General features: G+C 36.9%; 1 protein-coding gene across 1 annotated transcript in view; it reads right to left on the bottom strand.

Moving 5' to 3' along the window:
- The window catches only part of SEMA3A (semaphorin 3A), a 1,172,288-nt gene that overhangs the window by 246,787 nt on the left and 901,396 nt on the right, over positions 1-24,105 (bottom strand). The window contains exons 8-9 of the mRNA XM_044088352.1: positions 17,040-17,154; positions 15,021-15,090 (exon numbers count right to left, since the gene is read on the bottom strand). Of these exons, the coding sequence (XP_043944287.1) occupies positions 15,021-15,090; positions 17,040-17,154 (185 nt within the window). The remainder of the gene's footprint in view (positions 1-15,020; positions 15,091-17,039; positions 17,155-24,105) is intronic.

The following is a 24,105-nucleotide window of genomic DNA, read 5'->3' as shown; positions in this document are numbered from 1 at the left end:
TTGAATATGTAAGGACCATCCTTGGCTCTCTTGTCCTGTTTTCCTGATGTATAGGGACATCAGTCCCTTCATTCCTGAAAAGATAAGGTCTCCCTTCTGTGGATCTCATTCTTTCTGCATATTCCTTTATATAATAATACCTCCTTTGACTATATCCTCTTTGTATAAAATTTGCCCCCATTACTTGAATGGCTTTCTTGAAATCTTGTTCATTTGTATGGAGCCTAGATGTTTTGATAAACTGCCACTTCAAAATATTAGCATGTATATGTTTAGGATGCATACTAGATCTAGGAAGTATATTATTTTTCCAACATTCCTTCTATAAAGCATAGTATGCATTAATACTTTGTGAAAGTCTGATGTCTAAAAAGTCCAAGATTTTACAATCATATTTAATAGAAAATCTAAGAAAATGTGTGGTGTTCTCCATATAAGTATGAAATGCTTGTAATTGCTTTGTGTCACATCCCCATAAAATAAAAACATCATCCACAAAGCATTTATAAAGCTTTAGATACCTGTCAAATGGATTGTTGTGCAGGATGTAAGACTCTTCCCAGCATTTCAACATCAAGTTAGCATAACTGTTGGCACATGGTGTTCCCATCACCACTCCATGTTACTGTATGTATACCTGCTCATCAAAGATAAATATATTATGTTGCAAAACCATTTCCATCAAAACACACATCAAATTAATCTTGCTGATGTCATAACCACTGACTTTCTTTAAATATTTATTTGGTGCTGTCAACCCATATCCATTGAGTCCCTGGTCACTAATAAATAGTCACTTGTCTCATTCTGGCTATTTGTATATGTATTCAAAGATTTCAGAAAATGCTGAGTATCCCTTACCACAGTAAGTGCCATATAAATTAGTTCTTTTAACTGATGGTCCACATATATTGATGCTGGTTCAGTAGCCCAACCGGCTCCCACCACTATGGGTCACATTGGTGGATCCTGCAGATTCTTGTGCATCTTGGATAAACATTTTAAAGCTGGTATCATAGGATAGGTCACATTCAAATAGTTGAAAAGATCATCAGAAATACTCTTCTTCACTTTCAACATATATAAAATATGTCTCACAGAGGTCTTTATTTTTTTACTTGTCCTTTAGTAATAGGTTCATAAGCATTGTCTTAATCTAACAGTCTGTGGACTTTCAGGTGGTAATCCACTCTGTTTGGCAGCACTTCTCCATCCCCTTTATCTGCAGGTCTAATAATCAAATCTGTGTTGTTTTGTAATTATCTTAATGCCACCAAATCTTCTTTACTTATGTTATGAAAATGACATTGACTTCTAGATAGGAGTTTAGAGATGTCTCACTCACAGTCATTTATGAAAGTGTCTGCAGTAGCTTTATTCTGAGGAATATAGGTGCTCGATTTCTTGAAGAATATACTGCCTCTGTCATCAGTGTCCTTATATATACTTTTCAACAAAATGTCTCTGCCAAACATTCTAAGGCTGAACTATATCATTCAACATTGAGCCTACGGCAGGAACATAGTTAACAAGGTTAAGTCCTTTATTTAAGACATTGAGGTGCAATTCATTTAATTTAAAGTCTGGTGGATTAAAAACAAGATTATTCTCAGTCCCTTCAATTATTATTTCAGTCTCCTTTCCTCTGAGAGATTTCTTCTTCTTTTTCTTCCTCTGCTTGTAACCTTGTGTTCCTCTTGCTCCATGTTTCTCGAACCTGCAGGGGTAGTGTTGGAAAAAACAAAGTATGTGAGGAATTCAACTTAGGTCTAGGTCCCATCAAATTTGGTTCAGCAGTTTCATTTTGATTCTGTGATCCCAGATCTATCACATCCTTCATTATAATTGGTCTCACTTTGGGAGTCCTCATTTTATTTAAATTTGGAGGAACATTAACCTCTGCATTTTTAAGTCCTGACTTTGTTGCCTCTGCGTCCATTTTCTTCCTCTGCCAGACAAATACGTGACTATTTTGGAAGTCAGTAAAATGTCTACTTCATTTTTTAATTTTCACTTGCTCCTGCTTGTTATCATACAGTGACACTTTAAAATGTACATCATCCTACTTATTTATATACAGGTCGGAACTATATTGATTCTCAATGTCTTTCTGTAGCCATTCTATTGAAGCGATTAATTCTCATTCTCTTGGTTCAAAATATTCAATTAACAGCTTCATATAACCGAAGCTCATTTCCAAGTTCAACATTTGCCATTTCTTCATTAATTCAGGATGGGTGTACCCTTGTGTAGGCATTACTAATACTTGTGATCCCCTCAGTACGATCTTATAGTGCAGGCATGCCTCCAAATGGAGGTGTTGCCACTGCAATATTTTCAATTCATAAAAATAATTCTCCAGCTCTTTATGATAAAAAATAATATAAATCAACCTCACCTTCAGTTGCTCATGACTGTTCAACATTGAAATTAATGAGAAGTAAAGGATTCATAGCTGGATGCAATAAGTTCTTGGTAATGTCCTTTTTGTCAGTGAGCTGTTGAGAGAGGGGCATGTCTCCCATGCTACGAGCAGCTGATAAATTTAATTCATTCACATCCCTGTTGTCTCGTATAGAATGCAGATAATGACCCAATTCAATCTCTTCACTTTGCATACTCTCCGCCATTTGTGGTTGTATTTCCAGGTAGGAAAAAAACAGATAAAGCAAAAAACAGGAAGACTCCCACTAAAACATTGTGCTGTATTGAAAACCAAGTAACGTAAAGAGTCAGCATAGCCACAAAAGCCAGGATCACCAAATTAGATATATAGATATACAGATATACAGATATAAATTCTATATAGAGTGGAACAGTAAATAGAGATGTTGCCTCAGAGCAAGAGGTTCCCTGGTTCAGTTCTTGGCTAGGGTGCCTTCTGAGTGGAGTCTGCATGTCCTTCAGGTGTTCACTTTGGTTTCCTCCAATATTTCAAAGAAATGCTCTCGGTGGATTGGATGCTCTATATTGGCCATAGGTGTGTGAGTGTGTGGTGTGGAAAAACTGCTGTGGCAGAATTAACCAACCAGCAGTGTAAAGCTTGGCTCTAGATGATTGTCACTTTTAAAGTGACACTCTGACCCAATATAGAAAAAGGGATTGTGGATAGATATAGATAGATGTAAATTTATATATATATATATATATATATATATTTCTTTAGGTGTGTGTAGGTATCTATATACATATACATATATATATATATATATATATATATATATATATATATACACACACACACACACACACACATATATATATATATATATATATATATATATATATATATATATATATATATATATAGCTGGGTTCCTGAAAAGCTTGACATATACTCATATATATATATATATATATATATAGAGAGAGAGAGAGAGATGAAGTGTGACATATATATAAGAGAGAGAGAGAGATGAAGTGAGAGAGAGAGAGATATGTTATAAAACATCTTGACAGCAGCCCATACGCTGGAGTCTCATGTTGACTTTTACAACTTTTGGGTTCACCTAAAGTGCTAAAGTAACTATCATGCTAAACTACCATACAAAATGCAAATATTGACCATCCAGCATATATAGATTACGTACTGATGATCAAGTTGGTGGCATGGGAACATGAGCTCATTGCACTTTTGAAACACGGCCCACTACCTGCAGTACTAAGATTTCCCTTGACACGTGCACGTGATTCACCTGACCAGTGTGCCCTCTATTTGATAAACTTCTAGATGTGCCACTGTTGTTTATTTGTGTATTGTTAACCTAATTTCTTCCACAGGGAAAGACTCACTTTCTGAATTGACTTGGGGAGGCAGTATGCAACATGTCAAAAAAAGGGCACTACGAGTATTTATGATTAAAGAAAAACATGTAGCCAACCCTGAGTTTTAGCACTTCACCTTAAACACTGACTTGACAACTGCTTCTCTTCTAGGGACTCCTGGTGACTTGAATTCAGATGATTGTTTACAATGATAACTACTTTACCATTCATTTTCTATACAGTCATTTCGATACATACAGTAACCTGGCATAATTTAATGTTTTGAATATAGCCATGTTTTTGATATTGTAAAGATGTGTGTGTTTGTTGATGGAAGCAGTTAAAGTACTTAGTTAAGCATAGAATTTTGTGGAATTCAGACATTACACTCCACAGATATCTTGCATTAAGTCGCAGAGTTTTGTGCATGACTAGTTTGTTTAAATTTGAATTTGGAGCTGTGCTACTAGGTGAGTTAGTTTCTGTGCAACCACAGTCAAGTAACTTAATGAAAGAGATATGTGTCAACATTTTCAGGAAGGGGGAATTCAGATGTGATATATATACTCCTTTGTGTCCATGTCAGGACAACCTTTTAGAATTCAGAAACAGCCTTAACACAGTTCTACACAATGTTTTAGTATGAACACATGCTGCACCACAAAGGGCTGGCTCTGTGGCCATGCTGAATGTTAATTTAGAGGTCTAGAGGAGATGCATATGGTAGTTAGCCATGTGGTCTCTCTCCTGGAACCTCCTCCAAGAAGGCCTCTACATGCTGAGTGATTCAAGAAATTACTCGACCGTGAAGAGCAACACAGCTAGCCCCACCACATCGCAGTACAGAACTTGGCCAAAAGGCTGTTCAACAGCACAGAAGCATTATGGGGATCAAGGGTGGGGAGAGGCACTAGACACCAAAAAACTTAAATGCCATAATGACATCGACAGCAGTGTGGGGATCTGAATGTAGGAGGAACAACAGGTAGGGGGAGGGCAGACAAGTTAGGGGCAGGTATGGATTCTGTGTGTGTGTGTGTGTGTGTGTGTGTGTGTGTGTGTGTGTGTGTGTGTGCGTGTGTGTGTGTGTGTTTCAATGTGAACTTGTGTATCTAGGAGTGTGAAAGGAGGGGGATACCAATTCCAGTGCAAGCAGCAGTTAACTACCATAGCATGTACACCAGCAATGATCTGCACATTATGGTAACAGCTGTCATTCAAATACATGCAAATTAGCCAATAATGAGGTCTTTCCTCACCAAGGTTAATATATATTTGAATCACAAAAGGCATCAGTGCTGCAGTATTGGTTGATGTTTTTTTGGGCATATCTCTCAACCTCTTAGCAAAAGAAATCTGGACATACCCTAACATAATGGGGGGACAAAAGCTGAAAAATAGGGACACATTTTAAATATTTCTCTTATAAACTTAAAAAAAGTTGCTAGAATAACAGGATTTGTGTTACCATGCATTTTTCTGAGGGATATGAAGTCTGAAACTCAAATGTATGTCATTATTTAGTCACTTCAGTCTGCAGTGATTTGCCAGAAAACCCCAAATATTACAAGAAACAGAACAAAAATAGGAGGGAAAATCTGTACATTCTGCAAAAATCTGGAACGTTGAGAGGTATGTTAAGTGGCAATAATTCCCTGTACATTCACAGATGACTAATAACGGTTACATTCGGTATGTGATTGGGCTTGTTGTGAGTAGGGATAAAGCTGCACTTATTTTTGTTATCAAGCATGGCTGTAGTGTTTTTAAGTAAAGTACACTAACAGGAAAATGTTATTAGGCAAAAAGTACAAGTGGGCATATTAATAAGGATTATGAAAGTGGACTGGCTGGCTATGTGTGACTATTAGTCTGAATTTATTAAAGTTTTTTACAGCTCTTGAAAGTACATGAACTCTGTGAAGCCTCTTCTTATAATGACTGATAAAACATAACCTAATATTTTAGTAAAAATGCAAAATGTTATAGTTAATATAGATACAAATTAATTTTCCATTACCAATTGGCAGTCAAGTGTTGCTTTAGCTCACTATTTGATATTTATCTCAGTAATAAGAGATGCATGTAAATTAGAATTACACTTAGAGTTCCGTTTGAGATATTACAATATGTATTACTTACAACTTATCAACTAGAAATCAAGTGGAAAGCATAACAAAACTTATATGCAATATGTTACTGCAAACAATGACAGTCATTATAGATATCTAGAAGTAAGATCAGTGACACCCAAAGTTAATGTAACTTAATTTCATACACAGTGTTTTACTTTCTTGTGGATGTTATCTTTTGTAGCAAGAATACAGATTTAAGAAAGAACTGCCTCACAATGAAAACAAGGTACAGATATTCAGATGTATTAGGTCTGACATCTGTGTTAAATTGAAAAAATGTATGTATACTCAGATGTATTAGCTCTGACATCCCTTTTAATGGATTACCTTCAATGGCTCCATCATTTCATCTAAGCATACATGGTCTAACAAATGATCCGATCTTGACTAGACTACATACTACCACCTACAAATCTGACAAAAGGGAGACATTAGCATATTGTGATCACTTTTATTAGTTTCCCTATAGATTTGTAAGTAATACTGCAGTATTGAACTGTGTGAGTTGATGGTGCACTTTCAGAGTTTTCCCTATTTTTCCTCTGTAATGTAACCGTGGAGCTGATATGTATATGTATAAGTTAGGAGTATGTGAGGGCTTTGCCTCCTTCAAATGGGTGGATGTGCAGGGGGCTTCCTCCTGCACAAAATACTTTCTTATTTCTGTTTTTTGCACATGTGTGACTGAGTGTGTGTGTGTGTGTTTGTGTGTGTGTGTGTGTGTGTGTGTGTGTGTGTGTTTTCAATTATGCTGGATTTAGAATATGAGTTTTACAAAATTTTGTTTATTGTGTATTTAGACCATATGACATAGACTTGTTCTCTACTTTTACTTTTGTTGAGACAGTAGCATTGATACCGATACAAGAAAATAACTATCCATGTGCTGGAGATGTCAGAAATAAAACAGTGGCATGGAAGACAGTAGTATTCGATCTGTACTGTATGAATATTTCATAGTTTACAGCATGGGCTTGAATTTATGTGATACCACCAAATTGTTAAAGAATACATTGGTATGAATGGTTGTGTTGTAGCATTTTTTTATCACTGGAAATATTTTAGTTGGACTAAAATAATGGTGAGTCATTTATGATAACATCTGTTACACACCAAATACAAATGACAATTGATCCATGCTAAACTGTGAACGTTAACATTTTCCTTGAAATACTGTGCTGTTTTAAGAATTTCATTTGAAACCCTATTTATAGACTTTGTCTGAAGAGCACAGGAATGTTAATGACACATTTATAAAAAATGACAAAATCATTTTATGGAAACATTACACTTTATCATGTCCCATTTTGCTAAAATTTAAAGTGCCATGTTTCTATAAGCAAAGACCCAGAATGGTAGCTGCACATTTTCAAAAAGTGTAAAATTTTCACTCATCAAAATGAGGGATATCTTTGATGTTAGCAAACTTTGAGTAAAGAGGAAAAAGGTGAATATGTTTGTTTTGTAGTTCTTTCTTATCTCTGAGTTTATTTGTCCTATAAACTTGTGTATTTTGCGATTGTGGTTTTGATGCAAAGCCCTCATTCTGTGAGTCCAGTAAAGAATATTAGACTGCACAAGAACAATTACATGCAGATATTAAGTTTTTCTCATCAGCATGCATTTTCCCACTGTTTAATCATGTCTTAAGACAATAATTTATGTATATATATATATATATATATATATATATATATATATATATATATATATATATACTGATATACAATAAAACACAATTTAAACAGCTCTCTGATTACTATCTGCAACTGATTTGATAGCAGTAAGGCACTCCATTTTTGGCTATCTCTAAAATCACACATTATTTTCTTGTGGAATCTGCTACAGCTTCTTGTACATCATACAGCACATGGCATTAATCACTGTTGCTATATTTATAGGTGGTCATCATCAAACTGCTAGGACATCAACAGCCTGACTCACAACACACCAAGGAACAGAATGACATCTCTGTTTTTCTTAAGAAATAACTGCCGGTACAATTGAAGATTTCTCTCTTCCTTGTGGTTGTTCAGCTGTGGAGTATGAAGTCTGAGGTGTGAGGGCTTTCTGTTGGAGATTTCACCCTTATGAAATTATGGGCATTTGCTTTTAGCATTTTGGTACTTATTGTAATTTGGGCTTGCATAGAGGATTCAGCTCTGACATTGTGTGGTGCTATCTTTTGATGAATGGGTCAGTGAAGATATGAAGGATAGGAAACCAGAAACCTGGAGCTAAGACAAAAAGTAAGCAATTTGTATCATAAATCAGTACTTAACGGCTTTAAAAAAGCAACCAGTTTATATGCTACTCCTGGCTGAAACTAACTTAAAAATCCATTCATTATGCAAGCTGTAGTAATTATAAATTAACCTGCAATCTTCCATCATGTCTTTAACATTATATGTTGATTATTTCTAAAAGAACATCATAGTTTTGAGATACCAGGAATGGAAACATGTCATCAAAGCCCAAAGTAGAACTCAGTGGCATTTTCCCTGCCAACAAACATTGAAAATAGAAACAAATACCTTTGAAAAATAGGAACATCCAGCTAAAAATCTAGACATCTAATTAGCACAGAGTTTAAATACCAGATAGTGCATAAATATGCCAACGTCCAGGAATGCATCAGAGAATGACAAAAGAGATGGAAAGATATAAGAACATTATCAAAGAAGAGACAGTGTAAAAGTATAAACTTTAATGAACTGTTATCACAAAAGTCTACCATTCAAATTAATTTATTTTTGCTTCAGAAAACAGATGTTGTGGGATGTCTGCCCTCTTTCTTTAAATTATTGTTACCACTTGTGGTTTTCTGTGTACTAGACAGCTTCAAAATTCACATGCAGTGAGGGGGATTTAGAAAATTGTGTTAAGGGACAATTCAAGCCTGAAAATATGGATATACCTTCAGAAATAGGGGCACCCTTAATGAGGTCTAAAAACTGTAACGTTCCTCCAAAATGGGGGCAGTTGAGAGGTCTGCAGCATACTACCCAAACACAAGAACAACATAAACATACAGAAAACCTATTTTTGCAGTAATAACCACTAGAATAAGTGAAATAAGAAGGCATTAAGTAAGTAAATACTTCCACATTACAGATTCAGCATATGTACATGCATCATAAGCCAAGGTCTAAACCAAATGCAGTGGTATAAATTTGAAATGATACATCTAAAACAACAAAATAAAGATAACAGTATCCACCTGCATTACATGTAATCTGTAAAAAAGTTTGGGTAAAATGAAGTATTAACTGAAATTCAGGGTCCATGATACCTCCTTAGTTAAGGAAAAGGTGGCCAGTGGTGATCCCCAGTGGTCTTTACTAGGTCACCTCATTTTTGACATTGATTTCTCCTGTCTCAGCAGTGCAACAAAGAATAAGTTTTTCCTGATGATTCAAGCTGGGTTTAGTTGCCAAATTAACAAATTATGCAAATTCCCTTCAAATGGAACTATCACGCATTAACTGCTGGTGCACTGAGAAAGGGCTCATACTAAATGCTAAGAAATGCAGTATCATTTGCTTTAGAAAACAAAAAAATGTTACCGCCTAGTGCATCAATGATACCCCAGGGTACAATAAATGTGTCAAAAGAGATCAGGGCACCTGGGTAGATGGTTTCTTCTCCTTTGATCTACCATAGCCCTTCTATATATCACATGTAAATACCAAGGCAGCTTTTCCAAAACCGAGAAAGATACTGTTCCCCTGTACAACTGTCTTGGTTAGACTCATTATAGAATACAATGCACCCTTTGGCATGTATCTCACTAGACATATCACAAACCTTGAAAGACTGCAGATGTTCCTAACAAAAAGAATCCCGGGCCACAAAAATCTTAACCATCAGGGAAAAGCTAGACTTACTCTTCCTGTACTGTGTGTCAGATAGCCACTTGAGGGCAGACTTGGGAATTGCTTTATATGCCCACAGGGATCCCACTCTCTGAGACTTTTTTTTCTCAATGTGAAAAAATAGTGTAGCCAAAACTAGAACAAGAGAACTCGATCAACATTAGATACAAATAAAACTAGATGCAAAGATAGGCTCATCACCCAGCACCTCCCCTTATACTTAAATAGACTCCTGTAAAGCAAAGTGAGTCCCTGTTGGCCTTTAAACATAGCTTAGACAATTGAGTAAGGACCCTAAAATGCACTCTGGAACATACAGGCTTTAACTCCTGGAAAAGGTTTGTAGGGCCTGAGGGTGGTTATTGGCAAGGCATACATGGCCTCTGGTCTAATCACCTTGTATTTCGTATGACACCTATGAAATATTGAAGTGTAATGATTAATTCCATTATATTTCTTATCACTGATTTACTCTAGTCTCCAACAACCCATAGTTATGTTCAGGTATGTGCGTGCACACCCACACACACACACACACACACACACACACACACACACACACACACACACACACACACACACAAACATGCATTTCATCAAACTCTTAAAACAAAGCAGAACAGCAGACACCAAATGGAAGCTTGCAATTTTCCTCTAAAGGTCCTGGAGGTGGTTATTATTTTTGAAACAGCTTTATTAACATCACAGACCCAAATGCTGACATCACTACCCTGAGAAGTGTGCAATCTTGTACACCTGTTGACCATCTGTTTAGACAAGGAATGGGAAAAATGACAGTCGACAGGCAATGGGGAGGAAAAGACCAGGAAACACCTCTATGGAATAATTATATAGAGTACTGAAGACCCCTCACTCTCTGCTGCAGGAAATTCTGCATATTGACCACTTATTAGGAGACACTGATTCTGACCCATTGTTTGGATCTGTGCAATAGCTAACTTAGGAAATATACTGCCCAAGATACACTGGAAAATGCCACTCATAAGCAGAATTTAAAGTCATCTTTGAAGAACATCAAATGGATCCTAATGTCCTTTGTTTCTGAGATTCTCCTGCAAAGCAGAGAACTTCACTCTGTCAGGAGAATAAGCTCAGTTTCCATGCAAAACAAATAAAAGTCATGTATTTACCATTACTTACTACCATGACTGTGAGGATTTGGCATGCCTCTACGGGTCTATATTATAAGATCGATGTTTGAAAACATCGAACAACATATGGTCGACACCATATGGTCGATGTCTTCAAACATAGAACTTATAAAAACACAAAAAAAAAAAGAAAAAAGTACCCTAATGGGTTTAAGCAGGGAGGCAAGCCCCCCTGCACCCCCCACATGGGGGGCTGTGCCCACCACACCCCCTGCTACTTAAATACACCAACTCCGAGACCGCACTACATTGCAGTAAATGGAAATCTCTCCTTTACACGCTCGAGATTCTGAGAGTTCGATATTCTCGTGTCCACAATGTCAGATTCAACATTGTCGGCTTTCGAGAATATAATATAGACCCGCTTCTGCATATCCTTAAGGTGCTTCTTCACTTAATCTCCAAAGAGGGGAGGATTAATAAATGGGAATTCCAAGAATGTTGTTTTAGTTTATTCCACAAATTAATTTATTCTGAGCAAGGAGTGCCAATACAGTGCTCAGCCCACACCTTCTGCCATGCTTTACAGGATGCAGGCATTAAGGCTCATCTTAATTCAGAAGGCTATTGAGTTTACCTTTAAGCCACCCTCCTGATACATCTTCCATCACACAGAAAATATGTCATATGAGTGAGATAATTCAGTGCTTGCTCAACAGAGTGAAGGATAGGAACACCAGGATAGCAAACTTGTACATGACACTACATTTTCTGTCTCCTGGATGGACAGCTAGGGTCACAGTAGTTACAGAATTATGAAGGATCGATGATGAAACAATGTGGTACAGTTTTGAATCTGACAAATTGGTCTTGGGGATGGGAGGAAGATATTGTCTGCCTTAAAGGGGCCTGGAACAAGTGTGTCTGGGTTGTCCAGGCAAACTTAATCAGACTTTTCAGCATACCTACCAGTGTGAGGACCATCTAGGTGGATCATAGTATGAACATGAAAGACTGCTGCAACCTCGACTAGGAAGGTGAAATGAGGTCCACGAGCCATTATTTTTTCCTGCATTGCAGGTATATTCCAAACTGTGGATCCTCCAAAGAGGACACAAGGGAGTTCCCCTCCCTTGCCATCTAATTTATTTGCTTGGTAGTCCAAACAGTGTTCCAAATGCTTTCTTCACTCATTGACTTTATGTGATCTTTTTGGTAAAGGTTCCTGATCAGAAATGGTGGATAATTTGTTTGACGATTGTCTCTATGGCACAGAGTGCAGAAGGCCTGGCAGCGGAAGAGCTGTGCTTCACAGATCTGTGCTATAGGCCTAAAATGTTCATAGCCTGCCTACAGTATAGATTGCATTAATGGCAATGTTCATATGATCTGTGCTGGTTCTGAAGTCATAGCTTAGATGCACCTTTGGACTAGGAAATCCAGACTTTAGATGCTCATAGCCAGCCCCAGAAGGAATGGCAGGAATGTTGGTATCAGTAACATAGACACTAAAAGCAGTGTTGTCTTGTAAGTCTACACCTGATGCTGAACAGGCTAAAGGCTCCATATATGGAGTCAGGTATGGCATCAGAAGAAAGTGCTTCATCAGTAAATAGCTGATGAGTACCTTATTAACAGATTTGCCTGTGGAACATTCAGTGCTGGCTCAGTACATGGAGCACTGGATGCCAGAAGTCTGAGGTTCATCACTGAAGAGGTGAAACTTACTGATAACACATCCACGGGTAACTGTGTACACATCATAGTAAGAATGTGGCATTCAGCAATAAGTCTAACACAGAGATGCACAGCGCTCTAGCATAAAGATTTGCAACACCACATAACGCTGGCTTTAAGGCTGTTGTGAATGCTAATTAGGCAGTCAGGAGGAGAGGCATATGTTGCTTAGTTATGTGCTCCTCCAAGGAGGAATTTACATGCTGCACAATTAGAAATTGCTCAACCACATACATCAATCAGCATGGCCAGACCCACCACCGTGCTGTAGTGAACACAGACAAAAAGATGTGTTCAACTAAATACCATGACCATGGTATGGGAATCAGAGGGGTGGTGGGAGCCACTATACATCAGGGACAACTCAACAGTAATGTGCCATAAATGCACCAACATCAGTATGGGGATCAGGGTGGGGTGGGGGTAGAAGAAATCACTAATTACTAGGGAATATCAACAGTAAAGTGCCGTAATGGCATTGACATCAGTATGGAGATCGGGGTTGGGGAAAACACTAGGCACCAGGACAACTACAAATGTGCCATAATGGCATGTAAGCTATTATGATGATCAAGGGGTTGGAGGTCACACTAGACACAAAGACATGCTTGACACATGCTGCAATGTGTGGAAGAGTGGGATGGACCCCTGAAGGGTAGACAGGTCAGGGATAGGTACGTGGACTGTGGATATGTGTGTTTGTATTTGTATTTTACATAATTGTGTTTGTGAGAGATTTACATAATTGTATTTGTGAGAGATTAAGTTGGGGGAATTCCAGTGCTTACAAGAGCAGCAGTTTTCTACAGCAATGTACAGATTACCAATTATCTGTATGATTGTGATTCAGAGACATGCAGATTAGTTGATAATAAACTCTTTTTCCATCATGGTTAACATGTCTCTGAATCACCAAATACCACATTTATGGGATCAGGTTATTTTTAGAGTGACTAGGGATTACTCTACTATACTGGTAGTGTCATCAATACAGGGATCATGGGTTGGGGAATCACTAGACACCTGGAATTACTCAACAGTAAAGTGTCATAATGGCTTCAAGATCATTGCAAGGATTGGGAGGAGGCAATAGACACCAGGGATTACACTACCTCTAAGTGCTATAATGATAAGTAAACTATTATGGTGATTGAGGGTGGGGGGAGACAAACTAAGTACCAGAGCATATTTGATAAGTGCCATAAATTGAACTTCCACTGCTATAGGGACCAGGGGTTCAGGGAACCATGGGAGGGCAGACAGGTCAGGAGCACGTAAGTGTAGCGTGTATGTGTCTGTGTTTTATGTACTTGTGTCTGAGGGAAAGTGGCTAGCAGGGAATGTCAGTACCTACACAAACAGCAGGGTTCTACCATGACGTAAAGACTAACAATGATGGGCACGTTATGTTAGTAACTGCTTTAATCATTCCAAAGAATGCTTCTTGTTGATGCATATAAACTCACACATCGGTATATCTCATTTGAGCAAGCAGTGGTGAATCTGAATTTTAAAGACAAGAAGTTTATTTCTGTTTAATAAAAATGTCATCTAATATAAATATGTCACATTAATATGAAATACTTTTCTCTCTGCTTATTCCTTAAGCAGATGTCTGCAGCAATGTAATGTATAAGTAATTTCTCATGGCTTTATATCATAACGTCAAAGCCTCACAATTTCGAAAGTTATTACATCGAATCCGAAAACCTTGAACACTGACAATATCGAAGCTGTGGAACATCGAATTCTTTCCCAGGGCAGAAATTTGGTGGGCCGTTTCAGCCACTTCGCTATGTCCTCCACTGTGGTGCGATCTCGGAGTTGGTATATTTAAATAGAGGGGGTGTGGGGGGCACAGCCCCCCACAATAGAAATAGTTTTTGGTGTGTTTATGTTGTGTGTGTGTTTCTCGGAACAGCAAATTTTTTCCCTAGGAAAAAATTCACTGTTCTGAGCTTTCGATGTTATCACATTTCGATCTTCCAAGTTCGAGCTTATGGTGTTCGATGTTTTGGAAGTTTGATTATGTGATATAAACCCATTTCTCATATCCTAAAGTGGAGTATTCTACATGCTTACATTATCTGATCACATTTTATAGAAATGCTATGCTCAAAGATATTAAACTGTATTTCAAAACCAAGTATTACATCTGGATAAATAAATAGAGTTATTTAAATCCAACACATTATATTTCAATTACACTTGCCCATCAATTGAGCTGTTTGTAAACTCTGATTTAAATAGAGATGAAATGTGACAAATGTAAAGAAAATGCTTTACATAATTCCATTTGCAACTGATTGCTGAAGCAAACGACACATTAGATGACTTTACACATTTTTAAATAATGATATATATATATATATGTATATGTATATATCTATATATACCTTGATGTTGTAAACACTGCATAAATGATTGGATTTTTCGGGTCTTTTGAGCTCATTAAGAAGACATCCTCTATAAAAGACAAGTGGAAAAAGATTTTAGCAGTACTCAGAAATCTGAAGCATGGCTATTTATAACTGGTAAATGATCCTTTATTCTAAGAGCAAACAGTTGCATGCAATTTTATTATAGTGTCTTCTTACCAAAGGAACACACGTTAGAGGGCTATAAATCATCTGTTGTGAACAATGTAAAGTGTTAGAAAAAATTCTGTATATTATTAAATCAGTATGCATAACAACCTGGAATAATATTTATAAATTGGGTACAGAATTGACTTTATTTATCAAGCTGATCAATAGTATTACTCTAGCAGCAGGGGCAGCCAAATGATCAGAGAACGCTATTTATTTGTTTACTGTTTGTCAGTTAACCAGGTAGTTGAACTACCCTTGCTTACAATAATTGCAATTGCAATATCTATGGAGAATTTCAAGTTGGAAATTAGCTAGCATGTTTATGGAGAGTAGGAACAAAACAGAGTATCCAATAAACATCTACACAGACATAAGGAGAATGTTCAAATTTCATTCAGCAACAAGACAGCTGAATTGCGCCCTGGACTCTGGAGATGTGTGTGTCAAAGATCATACAACTAAGCCAGCATCCTTCACAGAGAACGCTGGATGTTCACTGACAGCTAACCAAAGAAAAATGCAGACCGACAAAAAATGGAGCTAATTTTCACTGAGCTTTAGTGATCCTTGTTATTTTAGAGTAGGATCTACAGGAGATTTCCATGTGCAGACTCATATAGGACAGTTTTTGCCTCCCCCAATCCCCCCATAAACATTGAGATATGATCTAATGCCTAATTTTGCAAGACTGCTTTTTTTGTCACCTGCCAATTTCAACCAAATAGATAATGATCTGCTGTGACTAAATCCACCTGCATGCATGCAAGATGAATTCCAATTTCTCTCTTTGTGCAGAAATTAATAACATTGTAAAAACCATTATATCATTCACCAAGGACTATGAGATGTCCATATTACTCTACTTTATCACAAGCAAAACTAATATTTGTATATTAACTCCCCACTGCAATATATGTGAGTCTATCATTGTGATGACCTTCTAGTTACTTTATACCAAAGCAAATCCTGATAGCTTCTAGTTACACTTATACTAAACTAATAACTCATTTCACTGTTTTATAGATGTGCTCCAGCAGGCTTTACTTTTCAAATTATGAAAAAGAAAAAGCAAAAGTAGAAACAGCTGAATCATTTGTATATTTAATCAGACAGCCATGTGCATTTTTTTTTGGTTTTGAAATATTATTTAATTTCATGAAACAAATCTACTGATGCAGAAGTCTTTTTGACTTAATTACATTCTAAAGCATCAAATATAGCTCAAGCTTCAAAGTACTTTTAATGAATGCATTCTATATATAGTTTTAATATCCTTTAGAGATGTGCCCAGCAGTACAACTAATTTGGCTTGACTTCTGAAGTGATTTTAGACTGCTCAATCAGACTACTGCTATGACCAGATGATCTTTAATTTCAACATAGAACAACTCTGACAAAATGCATTCTCCCAGAAAGAGTAACAGTGTATTCTATTTATTTCTTTCACCTCCCCCTTCTTTAAAGGATTAATATGTTTTGATACAATATACTGAAAGACGTGAGCACACTGCAGAAAGTACCTAACATACTTGATTCACTTAATTTCATTCTACAAGTAGTAGGCAGTTAAAAAAATATTGTTCTGTGAACTCAATAAAATGTATAGAAGCACACAACTATACATTAGAAGGTATACTGTTACTATAGATTATCAACATTGTATTGGTCAGCAGCCATTACTGTACTACTAACGATGATCAGCAAAGCTATGAACAATTTATAGCAGAAAAAATAAAATATATGCAAATTTTGATGCCACTTTTTATTCTTCTGGATTGATTTGGAGTCTCATTATAATGATTTCTATAAATATTTGCTGCTTACGTAATTCATCAAAGTGAGTATCGATGCCATTTGGTCCTGGTACAGAGCATATCAAGCGAGCTTTTAAATAAGTTGTCCATTTATTGATAAGGCTTCTGTGACCTCCAAAATCATTCTGTTGAAAAAAGATAAAAACAAAGTTTAATCCAAACATAGCTTAGCTACAATTCTATGCAAGCAATAAAAAGCACAATACAAACTGTGGCAAATAGAAGAACCACTTAGCAAACACAGCTGCTATTAATATGGACTGTCATTGGACATTTAAAAGAAATGTAAAGTTTCTTTTTTTATGGTGTTGTTTTACCACTTTGAAAATTTATTTTGAACTACAAACCAAAGCTCGTCTTTACTTTTTGTGATGATAAAAGCAGTAAAAACAGATTACTTTCAATGTTAATGCAAAAAAATTACCAGTGATTTTACAAATATCAAAAACATATCAAAAGAGGGCAAAGAAAATAGTCTAAATAGGCCTACTTTAGAAGACTGACTTTTCAAAACGTTGAACCTTATGTAGTCGACCATGCATTGATGTTTTGCAAAGTCAAGCTGTTTGTATTGAGATCAGAGTACAGTGGGGATCAGGGAATGTAATTTTCCTCACTGTACTATGATCTTGGAGAGGTTATATATATAATTAGCAGGAGGAGTGTGGCGTGGGGGGGGGGTACATCCCACTGCAAAGAAACTGGTTCTGGCATTAGTTTCCTTTCAGCTTTTCAAAATCTTCATCATATGGTCTTGACTGCACATCATAATTTTTCAGTCTTCATGGTCAAACTCTTTTGGTCTTTCATTATTTCTGTGTCAAAGAATGACGATCTTCAATTGATACTCTGCATTTCTTATACTTCTGCTTCTGTTTAGAGAAGATAACTAACTGTCCACCCTCAGCCACTTGCACTTGCCGACAGTCCTGGACTGAAACCCCGACCACTACAAAGACTACAGCAGAATAAATAAAGCAGCCATTTCTACAGACATGTACATACTTGTCTTTTATTCAGTATTATCATGGACTGAACCCCCCCACCCCAACCCCAATGACTACAGCAGAATAAATACAGCACACAGCCCTGCAAAGTTGTACAGACTTGCCTTTTATTCAGTATAGTCATGGGCCAAAACCCTGCCATACCTCTCAACCTCTCAGCTTAAAAAATCTAGACAAAGCCTGACAAAATGGGGGGACAAAAGCCCAAAAATAGGGACACATTTTAAATATTGCTTGTATAGACTTAGAAAGTTACTAGACTAACAGGTTTTGTGTTAGCATTAATTTTCAGAAGGATATGAAGTCTGAAACTCAAATACATGCTATTATTCAGTGACTTTAATCCTTAGATCACTCCAGTGATTTGTCAAAAAAGCACAATTTGTATGAGGAACAATCCAAAAATATGAGGCAAAAATCTGGAAAATCTGCAAAAATCTGTACAGTTGAGAGGTATAAACCCCACTCCAAAGACTACAACAGAATAAACGCAGCATCCATATCTGCAAATATGTACAGACTTGTCTTTTATTCAGTATAGTCATGAACCAAAACCTTGCCCCAAAGACTACAACAGAATAAATGCAACATTCAGCCATGCAAACGTGTGCAGACTTGTCTTTTATTCAGTATAGTCATGGACTGAACACTCCCCACCCCCAAGCACTGCAACAGATAAATACAGCATTTAGCCCGGCAAATGCATACAGACTTCTCTTTTATTCAGTATAGTCATGGACTGAATCCCCCCACCCCCACCTTGCCCCAAAGACTACATTAGAGTAAATATAACATCCAGCAATGCAAACACATAGAGACTTGTCCTTTTTTCAGTATAAGGGGAGTTTATGTGTTTCGGTCTGTTACCCTAATTATGCTCTATTAAAAATTATGCAAAGTTTACTGTCTCCTCTCTACTTGGCCTGTACATAGTGGTCTGCTTTTTGGCTGTTGAACTAGAATCAAAAATAGCCTTCACTGTACCTTTATTTTATCACTCCCCTTCCCTCTTATTAATGAGCTATACCCTACTCTTGCTGGCAGCCTATACTTTCTTAATTGCTCTTTCCATCTACTGCATTTGTGATTCTCCCTCTTTGCCTGTATAGGAAGTTCTATGTTGGTTTGCTTCTTCTTTTTTCCAAGGCCTGAAGTTTTCTTTAGCTAATGAACAGCTTCTACTTTGAGAATTAAATGTGGTTAGCTTTAAAAGTAGCTAAGAAAAAGTTCTTTCCGCATTTTTCCAAACTTTCTTTTCCCATACTACCTCAGTCTACTGTCTATCTTGTACAACTTTATAGTTTGCATACTCACAATACACTTAAATCTCTTCTTTCACCTCAGTACTGAAGTACAGTTTTACTGCCCATTTTCATATAACTTTCAGGCTTACACACAATGTTTTTTCCACCTATGGCAGCTGTACCATCTTCTCAGACTGCTCTCATACCCTGACACCTATTCCCACTCACCCACCCCACTTCATCTAAATTTATACCATTATAGCCCCAATCACTAAAACAAAACAACCAACCACATTCACTAAGGCACCCAACTGGCCTAACTCCTTAAGTTGTAAACTCATATCACAGGCCCACCTAACTCACTTCTCCCATCTACTCAAACAAATATAGAATGTAACTTCCACCCAGCTAATTCTATCTTCTCCTAACTTAAATATAATGTGCTACTCCTTCAGTTTACTTTCACAATAATACTAAGCATATTCACCATTGCAAAATCCTACCACACCCCCCTTCCCTATCAGTCTATTTTCCCCAACTCTATATTCATAGTCAACAAACATCCACACAACTACAAAATTGCACACAGTCTCTGCCCAGTCAGAACTCAGGCCCTCTTTAGCTACAACTACATCAAAGAGAATGACTAGACCCATATATCAGTATAAGACCTAAGAGATAAAATAAAAAATGGTACAGCTTCTCTCACCACGTGTCTACTCTGCCACTCTGTAGAGACATCCATTCTAACTGTGGAGCATCCTTTCAAACCAACCAAACCCCTTGTAACACATCAGTTGGAACTATTACCAACACAACTTATTAATTCTAACCACAACCTACTATTAATGTATATAAACATCAGAAGCATCTACAGCAAAATTCCACATCTCCATGAATGTATTGTAGCATATAACCCAGGCATTCTAATCATCATTGAAACTTGGCTAAAACCAAACATTAAAGATGAAAAAAATCATTCTCCCAGGATACAGTATAATAAGAAATGAAAGAGTATACAAAAAAGCTGGAGGGTTTGCTATACTTTTTAAAAACACACTAAACATCACCAGATACTGAGTGAGTCACTCCAACTATCCCAACACAGAAGTATTTATTACCACCCTACACCTGAACAAGCACAACACCTTTTTGCATTCCTTCATTATATATTCCCCCAGACAACAAAATTCCCATTCTTAAATATGGTTTTCCACAAAATAAATAAACTATTATACTTGGGGATGTGAATATAGGCTAGTAAACACTGACTCCTCTACCTTCTCCATTAACCTATGCAGTTTCACTCAACTAATAACCTCACCCACTAGAATAGACAAACACAGAAACAGGCACTCACTACTAGACTGAATCTTTACCACCTCACCCTCAAAAATAATATCCTTTAGCTTTCTCCCAGACAACATCAGTGACCATCTCCCCAGATTTATTACAAGACAAATTACCCCCCCCCCCAAACATACAGTATTAAATTAAGTACATAGATACTCCTCTCCTCTTTTAACAAAGGTACATTTATAAATGACCTCTCCCAATACAACTAGAATACTCTAAAAAAACTACCACTAGAAGTTGCTGTTACCTTTTTCAATAAAACATTCCTTAGGATACTGAATGAGTTAGCTCCCATAAGAACAAAATGAACCAAAAGTAACTCTGCTCCATGTCTTAACAAAGAAACTAAACAGCTCATGCTAAATAGAGACAAACCTGGAAGTCATGGTATAAAGACAGAACACAACAAAAGCTGCAAACTTTTAGACAATATAGAAATCGATATAAACAGCAGGTCAAACTAGACAAAATTGCATTCTTTCACTTAATTAAAGGCAAACATAACCACAATCCCAAACAATATTGGACAACCATACAAACTCTACTATATCCCGGTCAAACCTAAACCACCCCATATCCTACCACAAACAGAAAAGCACAGACCCCATAGACACCAGAAGCAACACATATTTCATTCAATCTGTCCTTACCCTACTAGAATCTAATTCACCCTCCCATCTCTCTGTCCCTACCAGCAATACCCCTCTGTTTTCTTTCCACCAAATACTTAGCTTGGCTATCAAAACATACCTTCAAATACTGAAAACCACTGCACCAGCTGCTGACAAACTCCCAGAAAAGCACCTTAGGTTAGATGCTAATATCCTGGCATACCCCATCGCAATGTTAATAAATCGATCTGTCACAGAAAACTATGTACCCACTATTTGGAAAAAAATGACATATTATACCATTTCACAAAGGTGGATTAGCCACACACCTTTCAAACTACAATCTCATTGCAATTCTCTCTCCTCTGTCCAAAATCTTAGAAAGATGCATGCACTCCTACCTCCTAGCCAATCTCATAAACAACAACGTACTCTGCCCCACACAACATGGCTTTTGCCCACACCACAGTACAAGAACAGCTTTGCTTAGTTTGTCAGAAACCATAAATACCAATAGGAGCAATGGTAACCTTATATCCACCCTGTTCCTGACAAAGTAACCCATCAACCCCTAATCAATTCCCTGTCACTGTCTCCTTCAGCTCTTCCTTGGTTCTGTACCTATCTGCCCAACAGAAAACAGGCCATTGAATGGAATCAGAACCTATCCCCCTTCCTCCTTGTTTCCACTGGTGTACCACAAGGGTCCATTCTAGGACCAGTACTTTTCAATATTTTTACAAACAACCTGCCCAAAGCTGGCAAACCTACCACCTTAGTACAATATGTTGACTATGGCACCATCATCTGCACAGCCTCAGATCTACTACTACCTCAACAAATGACTCAAGACTCCTTTACTTCCATAGAAGTACGGCTAAAAGCTGATCAGCTATTTCTAAATGCCAAAATAACAAAATTAATACTTTTCACACCCATATCTCTTTCAACATTCTGCATACCCTTTAATATTACTTCAACAAGCAACATCAACATATATACTTAACAAATACCAAACTACTAGGAGTCATAATAGACAATAACCAAAAATTTGACCTGCATATTACCCACATCATCAAGAAAATTAATCAAAAACTGGGCTTCCTCTACAGGAACAAACCTTACCTCACAGACTCATCAAGAAAATCTTTAGCATCATCCTACATTCTCACTTCCCTTCTTTGTGTATCACCCACATTAACCAACATTTAAGTCACCCAAATAAATAAATTAGAGGCATGTTTTAACAAAACAGACAAGCTTGGAGCTAAGACATCTTACTGTACTCACCATTGCTTAATACTAAAGAAGATCAGCTGGCTAGAACTACCTAATCACCTTACATTCAATCAACTTTAAATTGCCCACAAATAATATACAAACCACACAGATGCTCTTCTCTACGAAACATTTTTCAAGCACTACTCCCCACAATGTTACCTTTACCTAACTTCTAAATACCATAATACAGCTGGAGACTCACAATACTCCTTCTGTGTCAACAGAGAGTGGAACACCCTGTCTATCCCACTAAAACAGGGCAGCTGTGCTTATAGCTTTAAGCAAAACCTAAAACAGCACCTACACTCCTGGCTCTGTTCTTGTTCAGCCCTGACTGACTCTCTCTCTGTCTCTCAGATCTGTTGACTATCACCAACCACTAACTTTCCAGTACTCCTACCTTATCCTGTAAATGTAAATAAATCCTATATGTATAACTGTATACTGTTTTTCATTGCTCTTTTTTAAATGAAAGTTGTATTTTGCTGCATATGTTAATGCAACGTGTTTATTATTGCATAACACTTCTACAGAAATCAAATTGTAATTAACCTCTGTCTTGATCGTATTACCCACTGGATGATTCTACAGCCCCAGTTCTACTTTTAAGGAATGGATTCTTTTTTCTCTGTAAATTCTTTATAATGTTTGCAATTTTTTTTGTAACTCTAATGGAACTTTTCTTCCTAGGCCTCCAATGGAAATGGGCCTGAGTGCCCAGCTAGACCATCTAGGTAAACAAAAGGAAGTAAGTAAATAAATACATAAACAAAGAATAGCTATTTGGATTTTGTTTAATATGTAGCTATACCTACTATTGATGGAGGCTAAAACTTCTAGAATATCATTGGCAAAATTTCAGAAAATAGTCACTCCTAAAATGTCTTTACAAATTTCTGAAGTTAAAACATCACGTCTCCATTTTCATTTTATCATCTTCCTTACTCTGGCAGTCTGGTTAAACAAAATTTTTAGACGCATATCTACAAAATATATGACAGAATTTGCAGGAATCTAGTGTACAATTGTTACAGAAGTGCATTTATTCAAAAGCAAGGAATAAAACCATTAGCTGGTGATTGTTGGGAGGTAGGAGCAATTTTCTCTGTGAATCAGAGGGAAAATATGCAAAAATAATCACCAAACACCTTTAAAGAGCCATCAGAATATATCTGAGAAACAATTTTATAAATATGCCTTCTCAAATATTAAGAATGCAAGCTACAACTGTCTTGCAAGTAAAAATCCTGAACACTGGGTAAATCAAAATCTACCCCAAGAAACCATCATCCTAGGTGATTTTAATATTGACTGGAACACATGCTCAACTACTAACCCCACCACCCATATTAAACTTTATAACTTCTACCAAATCATTCAGTCTAGCACTAGACTAGGAAACAGTAAAATCAAAGAAAGCCTCCTAGATTGGATCTTGATAAATAAGGCAAACACTCCATTCCATGCAAGAGACCTTCTTCACACCCTTAGCGACCATCAGCCCACCTTCTTACTAAAATACAAAACTCAGACCAACTCTACCCCCTATTACAAATTACCCGGAACAAAAATAACTT

This window comes from Protopterus annectens, chromosome 11.part0 (assembly GCF_019279795.1).
Source record: "Protopterus annectens isolate FY-2018-M chromosome 11.part0, PAN1.0, whole genome shotgun sequence".
Classification (NCBI taxonomy): Eukaryota; Metazoa; Chordata; order Ceratodontiformes; family Protopteridae; genus Protopterus; species Protopterus annectens.
The sequence above is the reverse complement of the archived record's forward strand: the minus strand, read 5'-3'. Positions and strand labels throughout refer to the sequence as shown.